Source organism: Suricata suricatta, chromosome 4, assembly GCF_006229205.1.
Source record: "Suricata suricatta isolate VVHF042 chromosome 4, meerkat_22Aug2017_6uvM2_HiC, whole genome shotgun sequence".
In the NCBI taxonomy this organism is placed as follows: Eukaryota; Metazoa; Chordata; class Mammalia; order Carnivora; family Herpestidae; genus Suricata; species Suricata suricatta.
Genome location: NC_043703.1, coordinates 72,966,832 through 72,989,187, shown reverse-complemented (window position 1 = coordinate 72,989,187; position 22,356 = coordinate 72,966,832). Strand labels below are relative to the sequence as shown.

Sequence of the window (22,356 nt, the reverse complement as noted above, 5' to 3'; positions counted from 1 at the left end):
ACTAAGCCACCCAGACATCCCTGAACAGTTCATTTTAGACAAAAGTGCAAAGACAATTCAGTGATGAAAGAATAAACATTTTAATAAGTGCTGCTGGGAACTTAGACATTCACACCATATCCAAAAATTACTCAAGATGGATCCCTGAAGTCAGTATAAAACCCAAACTATAGTGGGGCCTGGGTGTCTTAGTCAGTTAAGCATCCAACTCTTCAGCTCCAGTCATGAGCTCATGGTTCCGTGAGTTCAAGCCCCATGTTGGGCTCTGTGCTGACGGCGTGGAACCTGCTTGGGCTTCTGCCTCTCCCCCTCTCCCTCTCTGCCCCTTCCGCTGTTGTTATAAGCTACAAAATGGATGGATTTTAAAACAATTAACAGTGACTACTGTTGATAGCACTGCTATAAACATTGGGGTGCATATACCCCTTTGAATCAATATTTTTGTATTCTTTGGATAAATACCTGGTAGTTCAATTGCTGGGTTGTACGGTAGTTCTATTTTTTTTTTCTATGTCTTTATTTTATTTTGAGAGACAGACAGGGAGTGAGTGGGGGAGGGGCAGAAAGGGAGAGACACAGAATCTGAAGCAGGCTCCAGGCTCTGAGCTGTCAGCACACAGCCCGATGCGGGGCTCAAACCCACAGACTGTAAGATCATGATCTGAGCCAAAGTCGGATGCTTAACCGACTAAGCCACCCAGGAGCCCCAGTAGTTCTATTTTTAACTTTGTGAGGAGCCTCCACTTTCCCAGAGCAGCTACACCAGTTTGCATTCCCACAAACAGTGCAAAAATGTTCCCCTTTCTCTGCATCCTTGCCAACATCTTTGTTTCCTGAGTTGTTAATTTTAGCTATTCTAACAGGTGTGAAATAGTATCTCATTGTGGTTTTTATTTGTATTTCCCTAATTATGAGTGATGCTGAGCTCAAATGTCCATTGACTGATGAATGGATAAAGAAGATGTGGTATAAGAGCAGCTGGGTGGCTCAATCAGTTAAGCATCTGACTTTGACTCAGGTCGTGATCTCACAGTTCATGGGCTCAAGACCACATCAGGCTCTCTGCTGTTAGCGCAGAGTCCACTTTGGATGCTTTGTTCCCCTCTCTGCCCCTCCTCTCAAAAATAAACATTTAAAAAAATATATTTAAAAATGTGGTATGCATACAGTGGAATGTTAGCCATCAAAAAGAACAAAATCCTGCCATTTGCAAGGACGTGGATGGAACTAGAAAGTATCATGTTAAGCAAAATAAGTCAGAGACTACCAGATGATTTCACTCATATATGGAATTTAAGAAACAAAACAGATGAACATATGGGAAGGAAGGGGAAAAGAGAAGGAAGGGAAACAAACCACAAGAGACTCTTAACAATAGAGAACAAAGTGAGGGAGGCTGGAGGGCGGTGGGTGGAGATGGGCATTAAGGAGAGCACTTGTGACGTTCTACACACTGGGTGTTGTACAGAAGTGATCAGTCACTTAATTCTATTCCCAAAACCAATACTACCTTATATGTTAACTAACTAGAATTTAAATAAAATCTTGGAAGAAAATAAATAAGAAAAAATGAAATAATTATGAGTTAAAGAAGCCAGACAATAAGCCATATATCCTATATGACTTTATATAAAATTCAGTAAATGCAAATGAACCTGTAGTTGACAGAAAGCAGATTGGGATCAAAACTTACCAAATTATACAGTTTAAAAAATGTGCAGTTTATTTTATGTCACTTTTACCTGAATAAAGCTGTTTTTCTTTTAAGTACCTATGCCTGTGAACAAATATATACGGGCTTTAAAAAAAAAAATTGGTTATACAGTGGTAAAGCCATTTCCTGAGATTCACCAGATCCAAGCACTTTGGGCTTGAAACAAGGATCAAAATTCACAGCATCAACAACCTACTCATTAGTTCTCAACAGAACCATTGAGTGACAGCAAATATTTCACTGACATTAAAGCACAATACACATTCTGGTGTGAATCCCTGTAAATTCAACGGCTTGAGTTTTGGGGAAGCTTTGGGACTATACTTCGAAACAGACTTTTCAGTCTTGGATGATGCTGGCAACAATCAATGGCAACAGCAGATACAAAGTAACATTTAAAAATACTGTGAAGTAGGGGCACCTGGTGGCTCAGTCGATTGAGTGTCCAACTTTGGCTCGTCAGTTTGAGCACCGCATCGGTCTCTGTACTGACAGCTTGGAGCCTGGAGCCTGTTTCAGATCCTGTGTCTCCCTTCCTCTCTGCCCCTATCCTACTTGCATTTTGTCTGTGTCTCTCTCAAAAATAAATAAACATTAAAAAATGTTTAAATATTGCGAAGTTGTAAAAGGCCTCCTACAAGTTGTTGACACGGAGGGAAGGAGTTAATGTGAGTAATGAGTCCCGGTACTTACAGCCCCTTTGCAGTACAGCCGGAGCTTCCCTGTAGGAGTTCGGACAATTACAGACATCCTTCTTCTATTACTAAGACAATATGAAACGTATTATTAGTTTCTATATTCCTCAGTGCATGGTGCCAACACACACACACACACACAAAATCAAAGTTATAAGAATTCTTAGAGTCCTCGGCTGACCATTAGTTGAGAAGGCCAACATGTTTCTTGCCAACCTCCATTTCTTTCTTCTTTACCTATTTCTTTAAACTGAGATTCTAATATAAATCTCTACCTCCTACTACTACTATTTCTCAGTTACTATCCTTTTCTTCCATGGAAATTTATTAGCACAAGTATATATACGTATTTTACGTTACTTACATACTATAATATGTATATTATGTTTTACAGTATTACTACTACATCATATTATGTACTACATATGTAACATGTATTTACCATGCATTGTACATATAAGACATAAGTTACACATACGTATAGCATGTATAATATAATCACTTAAGGGCTGATGAGGAGGAAAGCTGCCCCAGTGTGTACTCAGGCCACACAACATCTCTATCCAGGAGACCCTCGGTCCCCGCTCGGCTGCACAGAGATGTTGCACTGCTGGCTTCGGAGGTGCCAGTTATTTTTATGCATAGTCCTGTCTCCACGTCCTCTGGATTTTTTTGTTTTCTTTTTGTTTTTTATGATTATAGACAGAACTTAAACTCAGTGATTTCTTTCATTCCTGAGTCAGCAGCCCAAATAGGCTTGAAGACCTCCCCTCTGCCTAATCCCACACCCTGCCAAAGTAAACTGGCCAAAATCTTTTTTTTTTTGTCCTTCTTCCTTGTCTCGTCATTCCCTGACCTTTACCCTTGGATGGCTCTCCGTGGCTTACACGGCTTTTCAAGAGACCCAACCAAGCCACCTGCAAATCAGCGCCTTCTCAGATAGTCATCATGTCCCACAATGCTTTGTGTTGCACAATCCAAGGGGGCCCCGGGGGTAGCCCTACACCTGAGCACTCGAGCTAGACAGTGTCTCAGGAGGGACAGGGACTAGCAATTGCTCTAATGACTTTGCTGTCAGAACGCTACTAAAGGCAAGTAAGTCATTTCTGGGTCACCTAGCTAGAAGCTCACACCTCAGGACAGGAAATGAGTGCCCCAGTGGCAGTGATAATCAGATGCTGAGTAAGGGGAAGGCTAGAATCAACGCTGAGATACATTTCCTTATAATATGGTTTTTAGAAAAAGCTTTCCTCAAGAGAAGTTGGTAACAACCACTTTTCTGAGGTTCAAAGCTTTTTTCAAAGGATGTCATTGGCCAACAAGGCTTTAAGAAAAGACCATTAAAAAAAAAAGACCATTTTAAAAATCACCTGGCTTTGGGAAGAATAGATTATTCCTTTTCTAATTTTCTAGCATTTCCCTTTCTAATTTTTCAGATTCCACATTGGAAATGCTCAGATGGTCTAAGAGACTCAGACTCTGAGAGTCTTGAAAACAGTACAATGAAAATACAATCATCACCAGTATCCTCACAAGGATTTGGATGCAAATCCTCCTTTGGGGGAAGAAAAGGAATTACTTCACTGTCTATTTTTAAAGAAATCATTTTGGGTTTATTTATAAAACTAATGTCCAATATTCATACATTCATCAAATAATTATTGAGCACTTACTGGATACCATACTCCATAGAAGGTGACCTGTGCCTTCCTGGAACCTCAAGTCTAGTTGGCAAGATAGTCAGGAAATAGTAACTCGGATGCAAAAATCTCAAGTCGGATCTGACTAGCACTGAGGAGAGGTGTGGCAAGCCCCCCCTCCCGCCCACACCCTCTCCCCTCCTCCCAGACACAAAAGGGGATCTGGCCTAATGAGGCCTAAAGAAGTGAGCACCAGGCTTGGATTGAAGGGTTGATGGGAGCTAACCAAAATTTCGTGATTCTGTATTAAAACTTTGATTTACATAACCAAATCCTAACTCAAGAGTCACGTAGAGAGCGCTGGGGAATACATGAACAAAATGAAAAGGTAGCTTACCTGGAAAACTCCAGGATGTTAAGAATTTCAAATGTGAAGTTTTGTCCCATCTACAGGAAGATAAGACAACATATTCTTACCTGAGGGAAAAAGTTCTCATCTTGCAAAATAGCTCACTCTCCCAATCAGAAACAAAGTTTACCATACAACTTAACACATCTTTTTCCAGAGATGTCCTTACAAACTTGATGAAATGATGGCGCCCTCTTCTGGCAAGAACATTGTTTGCAAACTGGGGAATATTTAACAAAAATGCTTCGCAGAGTGCAGACATAAGACTGAAACACCTCTCTTCAGGATGAGGTCAGCACAACGAGAAGCATTTTATAAACACTCTCATGTTGCAAGGGGATGTGGAGTAAATGAGACCACCAACAGAAATAGAAAAACAAATCGGTCTTTTCATAAAATCACACAGTTCAAATGAAATCCTTTATCCTTAGATAATTTGAAGTGGTAAACATGGAAAGAGATGGCATGCTATAAAATTTTATATCAATAAAATTTGAATTCGTTTCTAAATTTTTCTAGTTACACTTTCTTGATTCCTTGTAGCCATGATCAATTCACCAATAAGGCAATGCAGAATTTCAAGTAATTTGGGAGTAGTCCATGTGGCATGTACTCTGGGCATAAGGCCGAGTCATCCATTCCATTCTGCCAAGGGCTGCATGTCTAGTAAATGTCCCTAACCACTGCATTATTACTAAAACAATTAGTGTGTTGGGCACCATGTTCACATTGCATCAGTCCTTCCCCATAAGATCAAAGGCTTGTGGTAAGTGGTCATCAAGACCAAAAAATAAATAAATACACACACACACACACACACACACATATACATACATTATATATAATAAAATGAATAAATCAATGTAACAACATAACTCACAAAAACTAGTTTGAAACATTTTAATTTTTCATAGAAAAAAGCGTATTTCTTGACGGTCTGAGAATTCTAACTCTTTGGGATAACTCACTGTTATTTAGTCACTCACCACGTCTATGGTGACAGAGGACGGCGTCCTGGTAGTAAAAACAAAGCCAAGTGTCTTCACTCCTTTCACTAAAGCTGCTTCATCTATCAACACAAAGTCTGCATTAGTGGAGACTGAATGAAGGTATTAACACTGAATTTAATTTAATACGGATTTCCATTCTCCAGCGCTAAAATACCAGACATTCTCAAAACTTGGCTTCTTTTTGTCTGGATCCAAATGCACTTATCTAAGTACCAGATAGCGGTCGTGAGAGGAAATCTGGTCACACAGGCCCCTTTCAGTGAGGCTGAGATACATCTATCAGCCCAAACTCCTTTCTCAGTACTCCTCATGGTTTTGTTCTACGAGCCATTGATGGAGTCGCCACAAAACGTCGCAGTGCCTTAACCTTGCTTCTGCCTTGTTCCTGATTATAACTAAATGTTCTACTGAGCCTCGGCTCAGAGAGGCCTCCCACCAGCCTCCTGATGGCCGTCTTTGCGGGGTGTAGGGGACGGGAGCCCCAGAGCTGCAGCGTGGCTCCAAACTGCCCAGTGCCATCAGCACCCCTGACCCATAAGGACGCCTGAGAAGGAGCAACGCCGGGGCCATCAGGGGGTCGGGGACAGCTCCCCCTCTGCTCAGGGCTCGTCACCCACCAGGTGCTCTAGGAACGCACAGCACCTACCCGGGGAGGAAGCCTGGTAGGTGATCTTATTTCCATCTCTCTCAGGAACAACAGTGTGACACACACATAACAGGGTTAGAAATTCCTTTATGTAATCTTTCGTGGGCTGTAAAAAAAAAAAAAAAAAAAAAAAAAAGCACAGAGCTAGTGAGTCTCTTCCAACACCAGTGACTCAAGAGTTAGATAGTTTGCAATTAGCATTAACTGTGGTTTTCACCTCAGGCACAGAGACCCGGGCACTGACTAAAGACCGTTATCATGCATTCAAACTGTTTCCAGGGACAGGCAGGGACAGGGCAGGGCTGGGGGGACCCAGCGGACAAGACACCCCCCTCCCTTGCAGCTTCTATTCCCACTGGGGAAACAGGTTTTCTCAAAGCTGGAGAACCGAAGTGGGGTTGTCACAGAGAAAGGAGGGGAGTAGTTCAGGTAGGTAATCGGGGGGGGGGGGGGGGGGGGGACTGAGGAGATAATATCTAAATTAAGAGCTCAATGGAAAAGTTAGTCAGCTGTGTTTGTTGACATGTGACTGTAGCACGTGCTAGACAAAGGGAATGGCACTTTCAAAGGCCTGGAGTCAGGAAACAGATTCACAGGCTTGTGAGCGTCAAGTCTGTGTGACTCTAATGTCTTGAGCAAGGGGAACAATGACACAGAATGAGGTTGGAGAGAAAGCTGCAGGGCTGAGCTAGGATTTTATCCTAAGTGGGTACCAGTCCTCTGAAGGCTTTTAAGCAAAGGAAGGATACATACAGATTTATGTTTTAAAAGATCGCTTTTATTTTGGATGGGGCACCTGAGTGGCTCAGTCAGTCAAGTGTCTGATTCTTGATTTTGGCTCAGGTCATGATCTCATGGTTTGTGAGTTCAAGCCCCATATTGGGCTCCATGCTGACGGTGCAGGGCCTGCTTGTAATTCTCTCTCTCCCTCTCTCTCTGCCCCTGCTCAAGCTTTCTCTCTCCCTCTCTCTCTCTTCCTCTTTCAAAAATAAACTTAAAAATAAAAATAAAATAAAAAATCACTTTTATTTTTGAGAAGACCAAGATTTCAAATCAAGTAGATCAGTATTTCGAAAATCAGTAAGTGAAGATATTGGTAACATACAATAGAACCAAATAGCTTGAAAGCATTTAGAGGTTTTTCTTACATAGATTGTGACACAGTAAAATGTTCTTGAATAATGTTTGGATTCATTCACACCAGTTAGTTTGGCACTCCCCCCATAACATCAGTATGGAATCTGCTGCTGACTATATTAATATCAAAAACATTGCTAGGGGCACCTGGGTGGGTCAACTGGTAAAGCCTCTGACTTCAACTCAGGTCATGATCTCTTAGCTTGTGAATTTGAGCCCCACATCGGGTTCTGTGCTGACAGCTCAGAGCCTGGAGCCTGCTTCGGATTCTGTGTCTCCCCCGCAATCTGCCCCTCCTGTGCTAATGCTCTGTCTCTCTCAAGAAAAGAAACATAAAAAAAATTTTTTTTTAATTTCAAGACTCTCCTGGCTCAGAAAATTATACATTTTAATAAGCCATATATATGTTTTAAAGTTATGTAGCATTACCCTCTTTACCTGGAGTGAAAATAGCAGACTTACGTGATCACTTTCAAAGTTCTGCAATAACGTTGGGTCACTGAGTCCACCAGATTCTGTGATGACAGAGGATGACACGCTGAGGGGAAACAGAGAAGATGTGCTGTAATTAAAAGCTCCTGATGGAGTCATCCAACAGTCAAATGGACCTAAAGTGAACACGCAGCCCCGTCTTCTAATTTCAGGAAGCTGACGCTTGAACAACATGGGTATGGACTGTGCGGGTCCACTTATGCAGAGATTTTTTCTTGTACAATATGGTAAATGTATTTTGTCTTCCTTGTAATTTTAATATTTTTTTCTCTCAGTTTTATTGCAAGAGTACAGTCTATAATACATGTACAAAATACGTTAATCAATTGTTTATATTACCGGTAAGGCTTCTGGTTCAACAGTTGTCTCTTAGGAGTTAATTGGGGACTTAAAAGCTATACACGATTTTCAACTGCATGGGGAGGGTCTGCACCCCTGACCCCTGTGTTGTTCAACGGTGAGCTGTATAGTAAACATTTAAGGTTCTGTCAAATTATTCATCCTCTCTGACCTCAAGTTGCAAAATAACATTAGAAAATGCCTAAATTTGTGTTAAAAACCATGTAATTATACAGAGTTTAAGGCAGAGTAACCATAAAAGCAATAAATCAAAGTCTGGATTCTGGGTTCTTTGGAGATCACATGGAGAGGAAAGATCTGTCCAGGGGAGGTTTCTGGGAACTGCTTTTGGCGATCCAGACAAGGGCCAGCTGTGTTACCATCAATCAGAACTCCATCGATAGAAAGTCCATTGCAGGGAAAAAGGAACATGGGCAAAGTAGAAAAGAATGTTGTCTAGTTTATCTTAGGTTGTCCAAATTGGTATCACTTCTGTTTGACAGATTTGAGGGAAAACGAGGAAGGAAATATAATGGTTATAAGACTATAAATATACTTTAGAAATTCTAACCACATAAGTAAAGCAGACATAAACCATAGTTTTTAACAACTGCAAGGTTTCATTTAGGTTACATTAAGTTTCAATCTCATTCAGATGTAGCTAAGTTATTAGAAATTCATTTAACTTTTGAAGTAAATAAAGGCTTATTAATTTGTTAAGAATAAGTAAGAATTTTCAACAGAGTATGACAAAAAAGAAAAGAAAAAACCACTTACCCATACATTATACCTGCAATGGTACACTTCTTCAATGTCATGATATTGCAAGTGAGTGTTCCCGTTTTATCAGAAAATAAATATTTTACCTAAATAAAGAACAAACATGATAACATAAATATAAAAATTAAGAGCAAAGACACATTTAAGTTCTTTTTCTTTAAATCCTCAAAATATTTGAACTTTTAAGAAACAAGAAGTTCAGCCTACAAGAATTCTGCTTTAATATTTATACTTCGTTCAGGGATTCTCTTTGTTTTACACTGCAGGTGAAATTCTATATTAATATGCAAGTAAATTTCAAGCCATCAAACCTAAGAAAATCAGAAGTCCAAGTTCTTTTTCTAGTCACAAAAAATGTTATCAAAGGTCTCTAGAAGACATTAAGTGGATAGACACACACACACACACACACACACACACACACATACCAAAACCAGATCAAGACATTACAGAAAAAAATTAGACTGATATCCCTAATGAACATAGATGCAAAAATACTCAACAAAATATTAGCAAATCATATTCAACAGTACATTGTAAAGATTACACACCATCAAGTGGCATTTATTCCAGCAATCCAAGAATCGTTAAACAATCAATGTGATATACCACATCAATAAAATAAAGGATAAAAATAATACAGCCATCTCAAAAGATGCAGAAAAAGCATTTGACAAAATTCGACATCCATTTATGATAAAAATTCTCAATGAAGTGGGGTTAAAGGAAACAAGCTTCAACATAATAAAGGCCAATATGACAAGCCTGCAGCCAACACCAATGGTCAATGTTGAGAAGCTAAAAGCTTCTCTTCTAAGATCAGGAAAAAGAAAGGGTGACCTCTCTTTCCACTTTATTTGACATAGCATTAGAAATCCTGGCCAGAACAATTAGGCAGATAAAATAAAGGGCATCCAAATTAAAAAGGAATAAGTAAAACTGTCACTATTTGCAGATGACATTTTATATACAGAAAACCTTAAAGACCATGCCAAAAACTTCTTAGAATAAATGGACTCACAGTAAAGCTACAGGATACAAAGTCAATATATGGAAATCTATTGTATTTCTATACATCAATAATGACTATTAGAAAAAGAGAAATTAACAATTTCATTTACAATTGCATCAAAAAGAATAAAATACCTAGGAATAAATTTAATCAAGGAGGTGAAAAAACATGTAAGCTAATCAAAGAGATTGACGAAAACACAAATAGAAAGATATTCCACACTCTGCAATGAAGAAATTAACATTGTTAAAATGTCCATACTACCCAAGCCAATGTAATCCCTATCAAGATTCCAATGGCATTTTTCACAGATTTAGAACAATCCTAAAATGTGTATGCAGCCACTACTCCAAAAAACCAAGACACTATTGAAAAAGAAGAACAAAGTTGGAGGTATCATGCTTCCTGATTTCAAACTATATTACAAAGTTATAGAAATCCAAGCAGTGTGGTATTGGCCTAAAAACAGGCACATAGGTCAATGGAACAGAACAGCTCAGAAATAACCAATGCACATATGTTCGATTAACTTATAACAAAGGCGCCAAAATATGCAATAGGAAAAGGACAGTCTCTTCAATAAATAAATGACAATCTCATCAATAAACTGGACAATGACATGCAACAGAACAAAACTGGACCACTTTCTTATACCATATACAAAACTAACTGAAAATGGACTACAGACCTGAATATAAGACCTAAAACCATGAAACTCGTAGAAGAAAACACAGGTAGTAAGCCCTCTGACATCAGTTTTGGGGATGATTTTTGGGATTTGACACTAAAAACCAAGGTAACAAAAGCAAAAATAAATAAGTGGGACTACATCAAATTAAAAAGCTTCTGCAGAGGAAAGGAGGCCATCAACAAAATAAAAAGGTTAACACAATGGATAAGAGAAAATATTTGCAAAGCACATATTTGATGAAGGGGGTTAAATAAGAACTCATGCAACTCAATAGCAAAATAACAATCCAATTTTAAAAATAAGGAGAGTGTCTCTATAGATGTTTTTTCAAAGAAGACATCCAGATGGCCAACAGACACATGGAAAGATGTTCAACATCACTAATCATCAGGGAAATGCAAATCAAGCCACAACAAGCTATCACTTCACACCTGTTAGAATGGTTATTATCAAAGACAAAACGTAAGTGTTGGCAAGGACGTGTTGGAAAGGGACTCTTGTGCACTGCTGGTGGGAGTGGAAGTTGGGGCAACCACTATGGAAAACAGCATGGAAGCTCGTCAAAAAATTAAAAATAGAACCACCATATGACCGGCAATTTCACCTCTGGGTATTTATTTGAAGAAAATGAAAACAGTAACTCAGAAAAGATAGATACCCCCATCCCTCGCCCTGGCTATCGGCAGCATTAACTACAATAGCCACAACCTCGGTGTCTGTCAGCGGATGAATGCGTAAAGAACATGGGTATATGTGTAATACAGTTATACACACACACACACACACACACACACACACACACACTTCAGCCATAAAAAAGAAGGAAACCTTGCCATTTGCACAACATGAACGGACTTTGAGGGCATTACATGATGTGAAATAAGTCAGACAAAGAAAGACAAATGCCACATGACTCACTCACTTGTGCAATCTAAACAAGAGAAAGAACTAAATTCACTGCTACAGAGAACAGATTGGTATTTGTCAGAGGCAGGGAGTGGTGGGTGAGCCAAATGGGTGAAGGGGGTCAAAAGGTACATACTTCCAGTTAGAAAATAAATGAATTCTGAGGATGACATGTATACCATGGCGACTGTAGTTCACACTGAATGTTCAGGAAATAAAATACTATATTACATGTTCGATGGCCACCAGGAGGGTAGATCTTCAAAGTTCTTATCACCAGAACTCTGTAACTATGTGTGGTGACAGACATTAACTAGACTTATCACGATGATTGTTTTGCAAAGTATTATGTTGTACACCTGAAACTAATATAATCATATAGGTTAATTATACTCAATAAAAAAGAGAAAAAAAGGAAAAAATGTTAAACCACTTTTTATTATCATGGTAAAGTGTGTTGAGGTAAAATTTACCATTCTGAGCATTTTTAGTGTTCCTGAACACACTCCCGTGGTGGTATGACCGGCACCGCCATCCATCCCCACAGGTTTTCATCATTCCCGACCCTCAACAGAAAATGTATGCTCTAAAGCACTAGCAAATTATCAGATTTCACGAGCAGAGAAGTTGCTAGAAGACTGATTATTCCATCGTCCTTCATCTTCAGCTGTTCAAGGTGAAAAGGCTATTAATGGTATTCTCAGATCAGACATTTCCAGGAGCTAGAAATATTCTAAAATAAATATTTACTGGGAACTGTCTATTCAAATGATACCATACAATGTGACCATAAATTAGAAATCACATATCCATACTAATTACTGATTATACTTCTTAGTGTTAATTAAGTACCTTCGTCACACTAGGTACCATGCTGAGTGTATTACAAATACATCTTATTCAGTCCTCCTAACAACCTTCTGAAGCAGATGCAATTGTCATGCCCAGACTACAGAGGAGAAATCAAGGCCAGCAAATTTATCTAAGAAGCCTCTGGTGACACTGCTGGTACATAGTGAGACCAGGGTTCATTCTCAGGAAGCTTATGTCCAAAATTCTGCTTTTTACCATAATTTATATATTGCTTCCAATTAATTGAAAGATGGGATCTTATTTTTTTTTTTAAAAAACCATTAAGAACAAAAATAATTACCAAAAAAATACCCATCAGAAGTCTCCGTCCCTTCAGGTACCCTAAGACTGTGCGAGTTATCTGGGTTTTTCCAGCTGCCCTGAGGTGTAACTGAAAAATAATTGTGGGAGATTTTAAAAACAATTTCTACCTCGAAAGCTGCCACTGTTATTTAGAAGGGAACCAACCGCCCCCGGGTAAGCTGGCAGCATTCCTGTCTTTTTCTGTAGTGCTGTAGGGACTAATGGCCTGAAGGCACCTTTCTTCCAGTCTCCCAGGATTCGAGGTTAGATTCCACCATGGAAAGGAACTTGCACTAAAGAATCACAAGCTGTATTATCATCGCCCTGTTGGCTGCTGTGGGCAGATACGTGGGTTAAACAGGTGTGAAATTTTGTAGCAGGCTCTAGATGCTTCCCTCTGGGTCATGTGCCTTAGGGAAGCCGGTGCGTGGCCACCAGGGGCAGACCCACGGGTTCCTGGGACTCCCTGAAAGCTAACTGAAAACGAAAGCTAACCGCAGCTTCCGCCGCCTGCCTTGCCAGCCCTGCCACCCCCCACAAGCACAGTGGTAACCTGTATGAGGACCGTGAGACTTGCAACCCATCCTGTATTATCAACATTTTAAACTAATTATGCTTTTGAAGCTCCGTCGCATATCAGCTACAACCTATAGCTTTAACTTTGCACACACTCTCCTTAGATCCACCTTCTCCAAAGTTCCCATCACATACCCAGGCCCTAAGGGACCCTCACCTGCCCAAGCTCTTCGTTAAGATTGGACGTTCTGGCCATGGCATAGACATCATTTCCTTCATAATGCATCTCTTCATCCTGCAAGAAACGAGTAAAATAGTCAAGCCACACAGCACTGGGCTCAAAATATCCGCAGGTCAGCTGTACGGCCACTTAGTCCTCTGTCATGGCTGACACGAGAATTCAAAATGGAGAGTCTGGGGTACTTACCCTTGCGTGCTGGTTTCTCACATACTTCAGCAGAACTGGTTCAGGGGAGGCAATGCTACGTAGAGACAAATACCAGTGTGCCGTTGCTTTGGTATCGGAAGACTTGCTTCCAAATCCTGGCTCTGCCTCAGACACTCCCAGAGAGTGTCTGAGATCCTTAGTAGGCTTTGCAGCTACTTCATCTATACAATGGGAGCAAGAGCACAGATCTCCCAGCACTTCTGTGAAAACTAAATGAGAATACATTTAAAAGCACTCTGTCTCATTTTGTAGTTATTAAAAATAACATGACCCTTCGAGAGATCGTAATTCATCGAAGACATGGAAACCATTTTAGTGTGATGACTAGCAAAAAAAAGTTATTTCCACAAAAAAATGTTTTTAAATAGAACTCAAAATTGCAAACACACATTCAAATTAGAAAATGCGTTCAGTCACATGATGCTAAGCGTTCACTTAAGTGAATGCATGGTTTTCACCGCAGAAATCTTTTCCTTAATTTGAAAGGGATTCAGGAATGTCTGTTTCTGCCACTCTTGCCAAGATATGTAAGTCTACTGGACTCTCCTCTTCTAGAGTATCTTAAATACCAATGGGCTGTCTCTTTACAGCTGCTGCTAAGTCACTAGCGCTTAAATATCTATCAGCTAGAAAAAATACATTAAAAAACATCGTCCTCCAGAACGACACAGAGAGGTCCAGGCACTGCTGAGTCAAGCTGATGTTTGGCTCTCCGGTCAGGAACGCAGCTGGCCCCAGGCATTGTGGGTAGAAACTCAGGTTCACGGACTCCTAAGACCAAAGGCACAGGTCAAGAGAGAACTTGTTTTTAAACTTTCTGATTTTCATACTCACCCAGTTTATAAACAGGGCCTGAACGTATTTCACAATTTCCAGAGTGACCAGCAGGCTGATGGGGATGAAGTTGTGGTACAAGATGATGAACACCAGTATGTCAAACCCTAAGCCGTGGGAGCTGCTCTCTGTGAAGAAGGTCAGAGGAACCATGTCACAGCTGCAGGCAATGCTTTCATTCACCGTTGTTTGCACAGTTACTCTTAAAAATTGTGACAATATTCCATGAAAATTAGTATCAAGAGTATGATTAAATGGACAAAAATAGTTTTTTTTAATTTATTGTCAAATTGGTTTCCATATAACACCCCATGCTCATCCCAACAAGTGCCCTCCTCCATGCCCATCACCCACTTTCCCTCCTCCCCTCTCCCCCATCCACCCCCAGTTTGTTCTCTGTATTTAAGAGTCTCTTGTGGTTTGCCTCCCTCCCTATTTGTAACTATTTTTTCCCTTCCCTTCCCCCATGGACTTCTGTTAAGTTTCTCAAGATCCACACATGGATGAAAACATATGGTATCTGTCCTTCACTGACTGACTTATTTCACTCAGCATAATACCTTCCAGTTCCATTCTCATTACTACAAATGGCCAGATGTAATTCTTTCTCATTGCCAAGTAATATTCCATTGTATATATAAACCACATCTTCTTGATCCATTCATCAGGTGATGGACATTTAGGCTCTTTCCATGTTTTGGCTATTGTTGACAGTGCCGCTATGAACATTGGGGTACATGTGCTCCTATGCATCAGCACTTCTGTATCCCTTGTGTAGATCCCCAGCAGTGCTATTGCTGGGTCATAGGGGCGTTCTATGGATAGTTTTTTGATGAACCTCCACACTGTTTTCCAGAGTGACTGCACTAGTTTACATTCCCACCAACAGTGTAGGAGGATGCCCGTTTCTCCACACCCTTGCCAGCATCTATAGTTTCCTGATTTGTTCATTTTAGCACTCTGACTGGTGTGAGGTGGTATCTCAGTGTGACTTTGATTTGTATTCCCCGATGCTGAGTGATGCTGAGCATCATTTCATGTGTCTGTTGGCCATCGGGAGGTTTACGTCTCAGTTAAGCACCAACACCGTAATAGGGTGTGTGCTAAGCAACAAGATACAAGATCTAGTAAGAAACAGAGCCTGCTCTCAGGAAACTTCAGATGCATCTTGAGAAACTAAGATGTGTCAGGAATTATGACACAATGAATTCCATTATAGCGCTGAACACACAAAATAGAGGACCCAGAAAGGGTGCATGGAAGAAGGTAAGCCAAGCTTTAAGGAAGGGAGTTTGTTAAATGGAGATGAAGGAAAGAGCAGGAGGAGGACATTTTATTTAGCTGGAAGTACGTGGCTTGAAGACAAAGAAATAATTAATTTTTTAAACTCAGGAAAAGAAGAAAAGTGAAGCCAAAAGGAAAAGAAAAAAATAAATACCATACTTTGTAAAACCTAGTGACATACATGTTTTTAAAGAGGTAGATGTGTTTGAGAGAGTAATTTTCCAATAAAAATTCAATCTAATTTCACAGAAATTGACAGAAAAATATCTAGAAGCTATTCAGGGGACATATACATACTGCTTTATATAGGTCTTTCTGAAAACTTACATCTCGATCTTACATATTAAATTTATATGTTGAGTTAGAGCTGAAAAGAAGTAAACAAATTGATTTGTAAAGTGTAATTAAACAAAAAAATATATATAGAGAGATAAAATTTAAATAATAATTTTAAGTTAAAATTTTATATTCATTTTTCCTAAAAGTCGTAGTTAAATCTAGATTTCTAAATTCCATCAACATAAGTCAAGTTTAATTCAATATCATATTGATTCAAATTATTATCACCTTGAGTTTACTAATGTTCCCTTATTTGCCACTTTTATACTGACTATAGTACTTTATGGTCATAAATCATTCTTCTAGAAATACCAGAGTCAGATATCATTAGGACCAGTTTTTGGACAGAGAAGTTGAGACAAGATCTTTCATGCTTTGCTAAATTTATTCATTACTGAGAATGCAGTTATACTTTATCCCCATAGATTTTTCTTCTTTTGGACTAGAATATTTTGGGCAGAGTGGTGTAGTACAGGGCCAATAATGGATTCTTATTCCAAATAAGCCAGTATTTCCTCTGTGCTTTTTGGTAAATATATAGAATCTATTTCACTTTCATAAAACAAGGGGCTGGACTAGAAAAGTACAGAGCTCTGCTTCTAAATATATAAATGATTTCTTTTAGTCAAAAAATTAATTACTGAGTTCTTATTATGAAAAGGCATTGTTCTTGGAGTTAAAGATACAATGATTCCTGTCCTTAAAAATTCACAATCTAGTTGGGAGGAGGGGCAAACGATAATATAAAACATGGAAATGGAATGATATGGATTAAAGAGATCATTATAGAAGCAAAACAGGGCTCCTGACTAAATTAAGAGAGGGAGATTAGATATAGGAAATGCTACTGGAGAAGTCCCTCATCAGGGACTGAAAGAAAAAGTGACGGGCATCCAGTGAAGAAGAGACCAGAGATGCATTTGAGGCAGAAGGAACTCTAGACAAAAGGTCTAGAGATGCTGAAGCAACTGGTGGATGGAAGGATCATGAAAGAGAACAAAAGTCAGTCTTCTGTGAATAGAGACTAAGTGCTCAGGAAGAAGTGGTGAGCTATCAGGTGATGGAGGCAGGACCGGATTATAAAAGTCCTCATGTCCCATGCTAGAGGAGATTTATCTTGACCCTGTAGGCCAGGGATCAGAACACTTTCCCTAATAGCCAGAGGATAAATAATTTAGATTTTGTGAGACATACAGTCTCTGCTCCAACTACTCAGCTCTGCCGTTGTAGCACCAAAAGTAATCAAATGTAGGGGTGCGTGGGTGGCTCAGTCGGTTAAGCATCCGACTTCAGCCCCAGTCATGATCTCCTGGTTTATGAGTTTGAGCCCTGTGTCAGGCTCTGTGCTGACAGCTCAGAGCCCAGAGCCTGCTTCAGATTCTGTCTCCCTCTCTCTATGCCCCTCTCCCACTCATGATCTCTCAAAAATATAAAAATGTTAAAAAAGAATTTTTTTAAAGAAAGAAAACAATCACATGTAATACATAAACAAGTAAGTATGGCTGTGTTCTGATAAAACTTTATTTACAAAAACAAGCAGTGGGCCATCAGGCAGTAGTCCACCAGCCAGTGCATACAATAGGATTCAGTGAAGCTACTGCATGTATTCATAACTACTTTTTATATGCATCTTTCTGGAAACCATATGAAGAATGAATCTGAGTGGAACTTGACTGAGGGCTGAGCAAACAGTGGAGAACTGTGGCAGTGGTTCAGGGATGAAAAAGAGTGTGCACAGACAAAATATTGAAAAGGTAGAATAAACAAGACTTTGGAACTGATTGGATGATGAAGGCCCATGGGGGTTGAAGTGGGGAAAAGGGGAGGAAGCAAGGAGGGGTAAGAGTGACCTTTATGTTTCCAGCTTGGATGATGGTTGGGCAGCAATACCTACAATTCACATGGAGAATACTGAAAAAAGACACTGGTTTGGGAGGAAAAAAACTTGGATTTAGTGTTGTATATGCTGAGGTAAGAAGTCTACATGATACCTGGAAAGCAATGTCTGGACACCATTGAATTAATAATTCATAGAGATATCTGGGCTGGAGGCAAGTAGGTAAAAGAGAAATCAACTGATGGATGACACTTGAAATTATTAGAGCAAATGAGCTCTCTTAGAAGGATATTCTTGGATAAGAAAATTCCTAAGAAGCTGGTGAAGGCTCTCCTACAGGAAAAAAAAAATGCACACTTAAATACATGAATAAAATTTTCACAAAAGTTTCAAGACTTATGGACCCAAGTTGAGGCATTCCTGGTGAACCCAGGATCCTGAAAAATACCAGCATTTAAGAGGTGGATCGAGGTTTCCATGAATCAAATAGGGAAGAGATAGTTAGATGGTTGGATGGTTGGTTGGTTGGCTGATTGGTTGATTGGTTGGTTGATTGGTTTAATCAGAAGTAAGTAGGGCACCTGGGTGGCTCTGTTGGTTAAGCCTCCGACTCTTGGTTTGGGCTCAGGTCATGATCTCACCGTTCATACATTCAAGCCCTGCATCAGGCTCTGTGCTGACAGTGTGGAGCCTGCTTGAGATTCTCTCCTTCCCTCTCCCTCTGCCCCTTCCCTGCTTGCTCTGTCTCTCAAAATAAATAAATAAACTTTAAAAAAGTAATAAAAAATAAAATAAAATAAAAATCAGAAGAGGGTGTCAGAAGCCCAATTAAATTCCACTTAAAAAATGACCACTGGGTTTGGCAGTTAGGAACTGATTCCTAACCTTCCAATAGACTGGATAAAATGTATAACAGATAGAAAGGGACCCAAGAGTGCCAGGGGTTAAGAAAATAGAAGGAGTGAGGGTTGTCTCTCAAGAAGTCTGAAGAAAGGGAAGAAGGGAAGAAAAGGTCATCTGTAGGGTATGCAGAACTTGACACATTTTATCAACATCAAAATGTCACTGACTTCTGTAAGAATTTATTTCTGTTTCAAAATAAGATAATATTCATAGTCTTGGGCTAGGGTAAATTAAACAAGCACATTTGATTACTTTTTCCCCCCATTCATCTCTTTAATAGTTTATTGTCAAATTGGTTTCTCAGTGCTTCTCCCCACAAGTGCCCCCCACCATGACCATCACCCAGTCCCTCCCTCTTACTCCCCCTTCAGTCCATGGTTCGTTTTCAGTATTCAGTAGTCTCCCTTGATCTGTGTCCCTCACTCTCCCCCGCTCTCTTTCCCCCTTCCTCTCCCCATGGTCCCCTGCCAGGTCTCTCCTGTTAGACCTATGAATGCAAGCATATGGTGTCTTTTTTGAAGTCACTGAAAACCTAAAAGCTTGAGATAAAAACTGGACAGATAACATCTAGAAACCCAGACTGCATAGGAATAAATCCTTAATTTTTTGATCCAATCTACAAAGTCTGTATCTTAGCTTCCTTATTTTTAAGATGCTCCCAGACAGATCCGCTCAAGGGAAGTGAGAACAATTTGAAATCCTCAGTTGATAGATGAGAAAAGTAGAAAGACATATGATGGTGAATTGTGAAAACACAGAAAGACAGAAGCAAAAAAAAAAAAAAAAAAAAGACAACTTTTAATGGCCAAGTATCAGTTTACCTTTAAATCTTTTACCAACCTCTGGTCATGTTAACCATGGAGGCCCTTTCAGGGAGCCTTGTCCTCATTTGGGGGGCATCATTCCTTGGATACAGAGCACTGTACAAACCCCATAGGTAGGTATTATCCCCATTTTCAAATGAGGGACCCATTGCTCAGAGAAGCGGAAAGCCTTGTCCAAGTTCTCCTGGTGACGAAGTGACAGAGCCAAAGACATAGGCCTGTGTGCCTGCCTCACAGTGTCATTCCTCTGCCTTGGCCCCTCTTCTCTCCTTCATTCAGGAGCACCAAGATGACGTGGAACTGGCAGAACAATCTTAAGAAGGAAACATTCTGTTTCTAAAACTTACTAATCCTCAGTGTCTCAAAACACAAAAACAACATTAGAATACTACCAGTTAGAACGAGGGCCTTCTCTTTCAAATAAAAACATGGAAACAAGTGTCTAAAGTCACTCTAAAAGCGTTACAATTCCTCAGATGGTAGCTTCTCAACACCCTCGGACACTTACCCTTCATCCCCATGTACCAAATGTTTCCTCCATGCCCTTCCTTCCAGAGTATGGCTCCCACGTAGCTCACCAAGGACATGGCCAGGAGCAGCAGAAACAGCCGCAAGACCTGCCCATTGGTCACCTTCTCGACAGTCGATCTCTTGAGAGGCGATTTGATGGAATTCTGCACCACAGCACATAGACACACACCAGAGAATGAAAACCAATCGAAGGAATGAGAACACTGCACATATCTGTGGCAAGAGGAGGTAGAAAATCCCAACAGTCGGAGAGGAGAATATGGTTTTCACCAAGTAACGACTGTCCCTGAACATGGGCCACGTTGTTGAATGATGTGGCTTTCCCACTCCAGTCCTTGACGCATTGTTGCCTCATTCACAGAGAACACAGAGATAACACAGATCTACCACCCCACAGTTCTAGGGTTTCTAGAAAAATCCAATGGGGTAAATCAGACAGTCTAGGTGATCTTCTGTACAGATTGAAAAAAAAGACTGTACTAATTTAGTGGCTTTGCTACTGATAGTTATTGAATTATTTCTGGTTTGAAAACCATGGAAAGATACCTTTCATCTGAGTCTGTTGGGGAAGTATTCAAAATTTTACCAGTACAGGGGCACCTGGGTGGCTCAGTCAGTTAAGGGTCCAACTTCCGCTTAGGTCTGATCTTGCAGTTTTCACGGTTCAAGCCCCATGTCGGGGTCTGTGCTGACAGCTCAGAGCCCAGAGCCTGCTTCCGGTTCTGTGTCTTCCTCTCTCTCTGTCCCTCCCTCACTAGAGCTGTGTGTCTCTCTCTCTCAAAAATAAACAAACATTAAAACTTTTTTTCAAAAGATTTTACCAGTATAATAATGATTCTAACACATGCATATTTTAGGGAAACCAAAGTTCTGGATTAAGAATACAGTGAGAGTTTTAAATAATAACTTTCTATTAACATTCAGACTTGTCCATAAATTTCTGATAATTATCTGCATAGATCTATTAAAATATTGGCAAATACATGTATATTTAATGTTTTTATATATAACATATATAACTGGCAAGCATATAGATATTTACAGATACAGATATTTAACTTTCAATCATATGTTGCCAGATTAAATTTACCATTTCTACATACATATTTTTTTAAGTAGGCTTCACACCCAGCACAGAACCCAACAAGGGGCTTGAACTCACAACCCTGAGATCAAGACCTGAGCTGAAATCAAGTCAGACACTTAATCGACTGAGCCATCCAGGTTAAGTATCTGTAAGTTATGAAAATAAGAAAAATTACTCAGCTTTTTTACAAAGTATTGAAATCCTAGTTTTAACTGTACTAAGCATATTAGAGAATGTCTGTGCAGATATGTGTATATCTTATAATTTATATATACTATCTCCAAAGCAGTAATGTCATGTCTTCCCTTTGTTAACTGGTATAAGTAAAGTCTTCAAATGTAATAAAACATACAATAGTTTTCAGTTAAGTGTGTTGTGTTTAATATTTTTCAGTAAGGAAATATTTACATTTACTAGGTCTTCCTTTCCTAATGTCATGAAAAAGCCCACAATGAGATTTTTGTTATTCTGAAATGACACAATCAGCATGTATAATATGCAGTGATTTACACTCACAAAATAAAGTGACAGAGAAGGATGTACTTTCTCACAGGCTTAGGAGCAGACAAGCTGCTAGCCCTGGGGCGGGGGCGGGGGGATAACAGAGTAGCCTCCTTAGATCAACAGCAGACACTGAAATCTGAGATGCAACGTTGTATGTGCACAGCATGTATACAACTAAGCAATGCGGCACGATCATTTGAAGACAGCTGAAGTCAGAAACCTGCCGTGTTTGAGAGTTGTGCCTTTTACAATTGAATCACAGGTCGTGACTAGGTGGGTCCTCAGCTGCCCTCGGTTCACCGTCAGATATAAACTTCTGTTTGTGGATAGACCATGTTTATGTCACTGTCTTAGTCCGGGGTGTTTAGTACACAGAGTGGAAGGAACACGTACACATTAATGCACTACTGCAGGGTGCAATCCCAGGGCAGGAAGAATGAGAGGAAAAAGAAAAGTGAGACAAGAAATCAGGAAGCTAACACAGAGTGGAATGTTACTGACCAGTCACAGTTTCAAGAGAACGTATCCAGGTTCTCGGTCGCAAGCGCCCCAACTTTCCTTGAACTAGTCTGTCACCATTATTCCATGCCTTCTTTGTCTTCCATTTACACTAAGTCACACTG

At 39.9% G+C, this 22,356-nt stretch overlaps 1 protein-coding gene across 1 annotated transcript in view; it reads right to left on the bottom strand.

Annotated features, from left to right (window-relative positions):
• LOC115290604 (phospholipid-transporting ATPase IB-like) overlaps window positions 1-22,356 on the bottom strand; it is a 190,457-nt gene that overhangs the window by 111,852 nt on the left and 56,249 nt on the right. The window contains exons 12-22 of the mRNA XM_029938483.1: window positions 20,120-20,285; window positions 14,425-14,552; window positions 14,160-14,361; window positions 13,570-13,799; window positions 13,360-13,437; window positions 8,860-8,948; window positions 7,714-7,789; window positions 6,115-6,220; window positions 5,445-5,527; window positions 4,447-4,496; window positions 2,408-2,477 (exon numbers count right to left, since the gene is read on the bottom strand). Coding sequence (XP_029794343.1) covers window positions 2,408-2,477; window positions 4,447-4,496; window positions 5,445-5,527; window positions 6,115-6,220; window positions 7,714-7,789; window positions 8,860-8,948; window positions 13,360-13,437; window positions 13,570-13,799; window positions 14,160-14,361; window positions 14,425-14,552; window positions 20,120-20,285 — 1,278 coding nt within the window. The remainder of the gene's footprint in view (window positions 1-2,407; window positions 2,478-4,446; window positions 4,497-5,444; window positions 5,528-6,114; window positions 6,221-7,713; window positions 7,790-8,859; window positions 8,949-13,359; window positions 13,438-13,569; window positions 13,800-14,159; window positions 14,362-14,424; window positions 14,553-20,119; window positions 20,286-22,356) is intronic.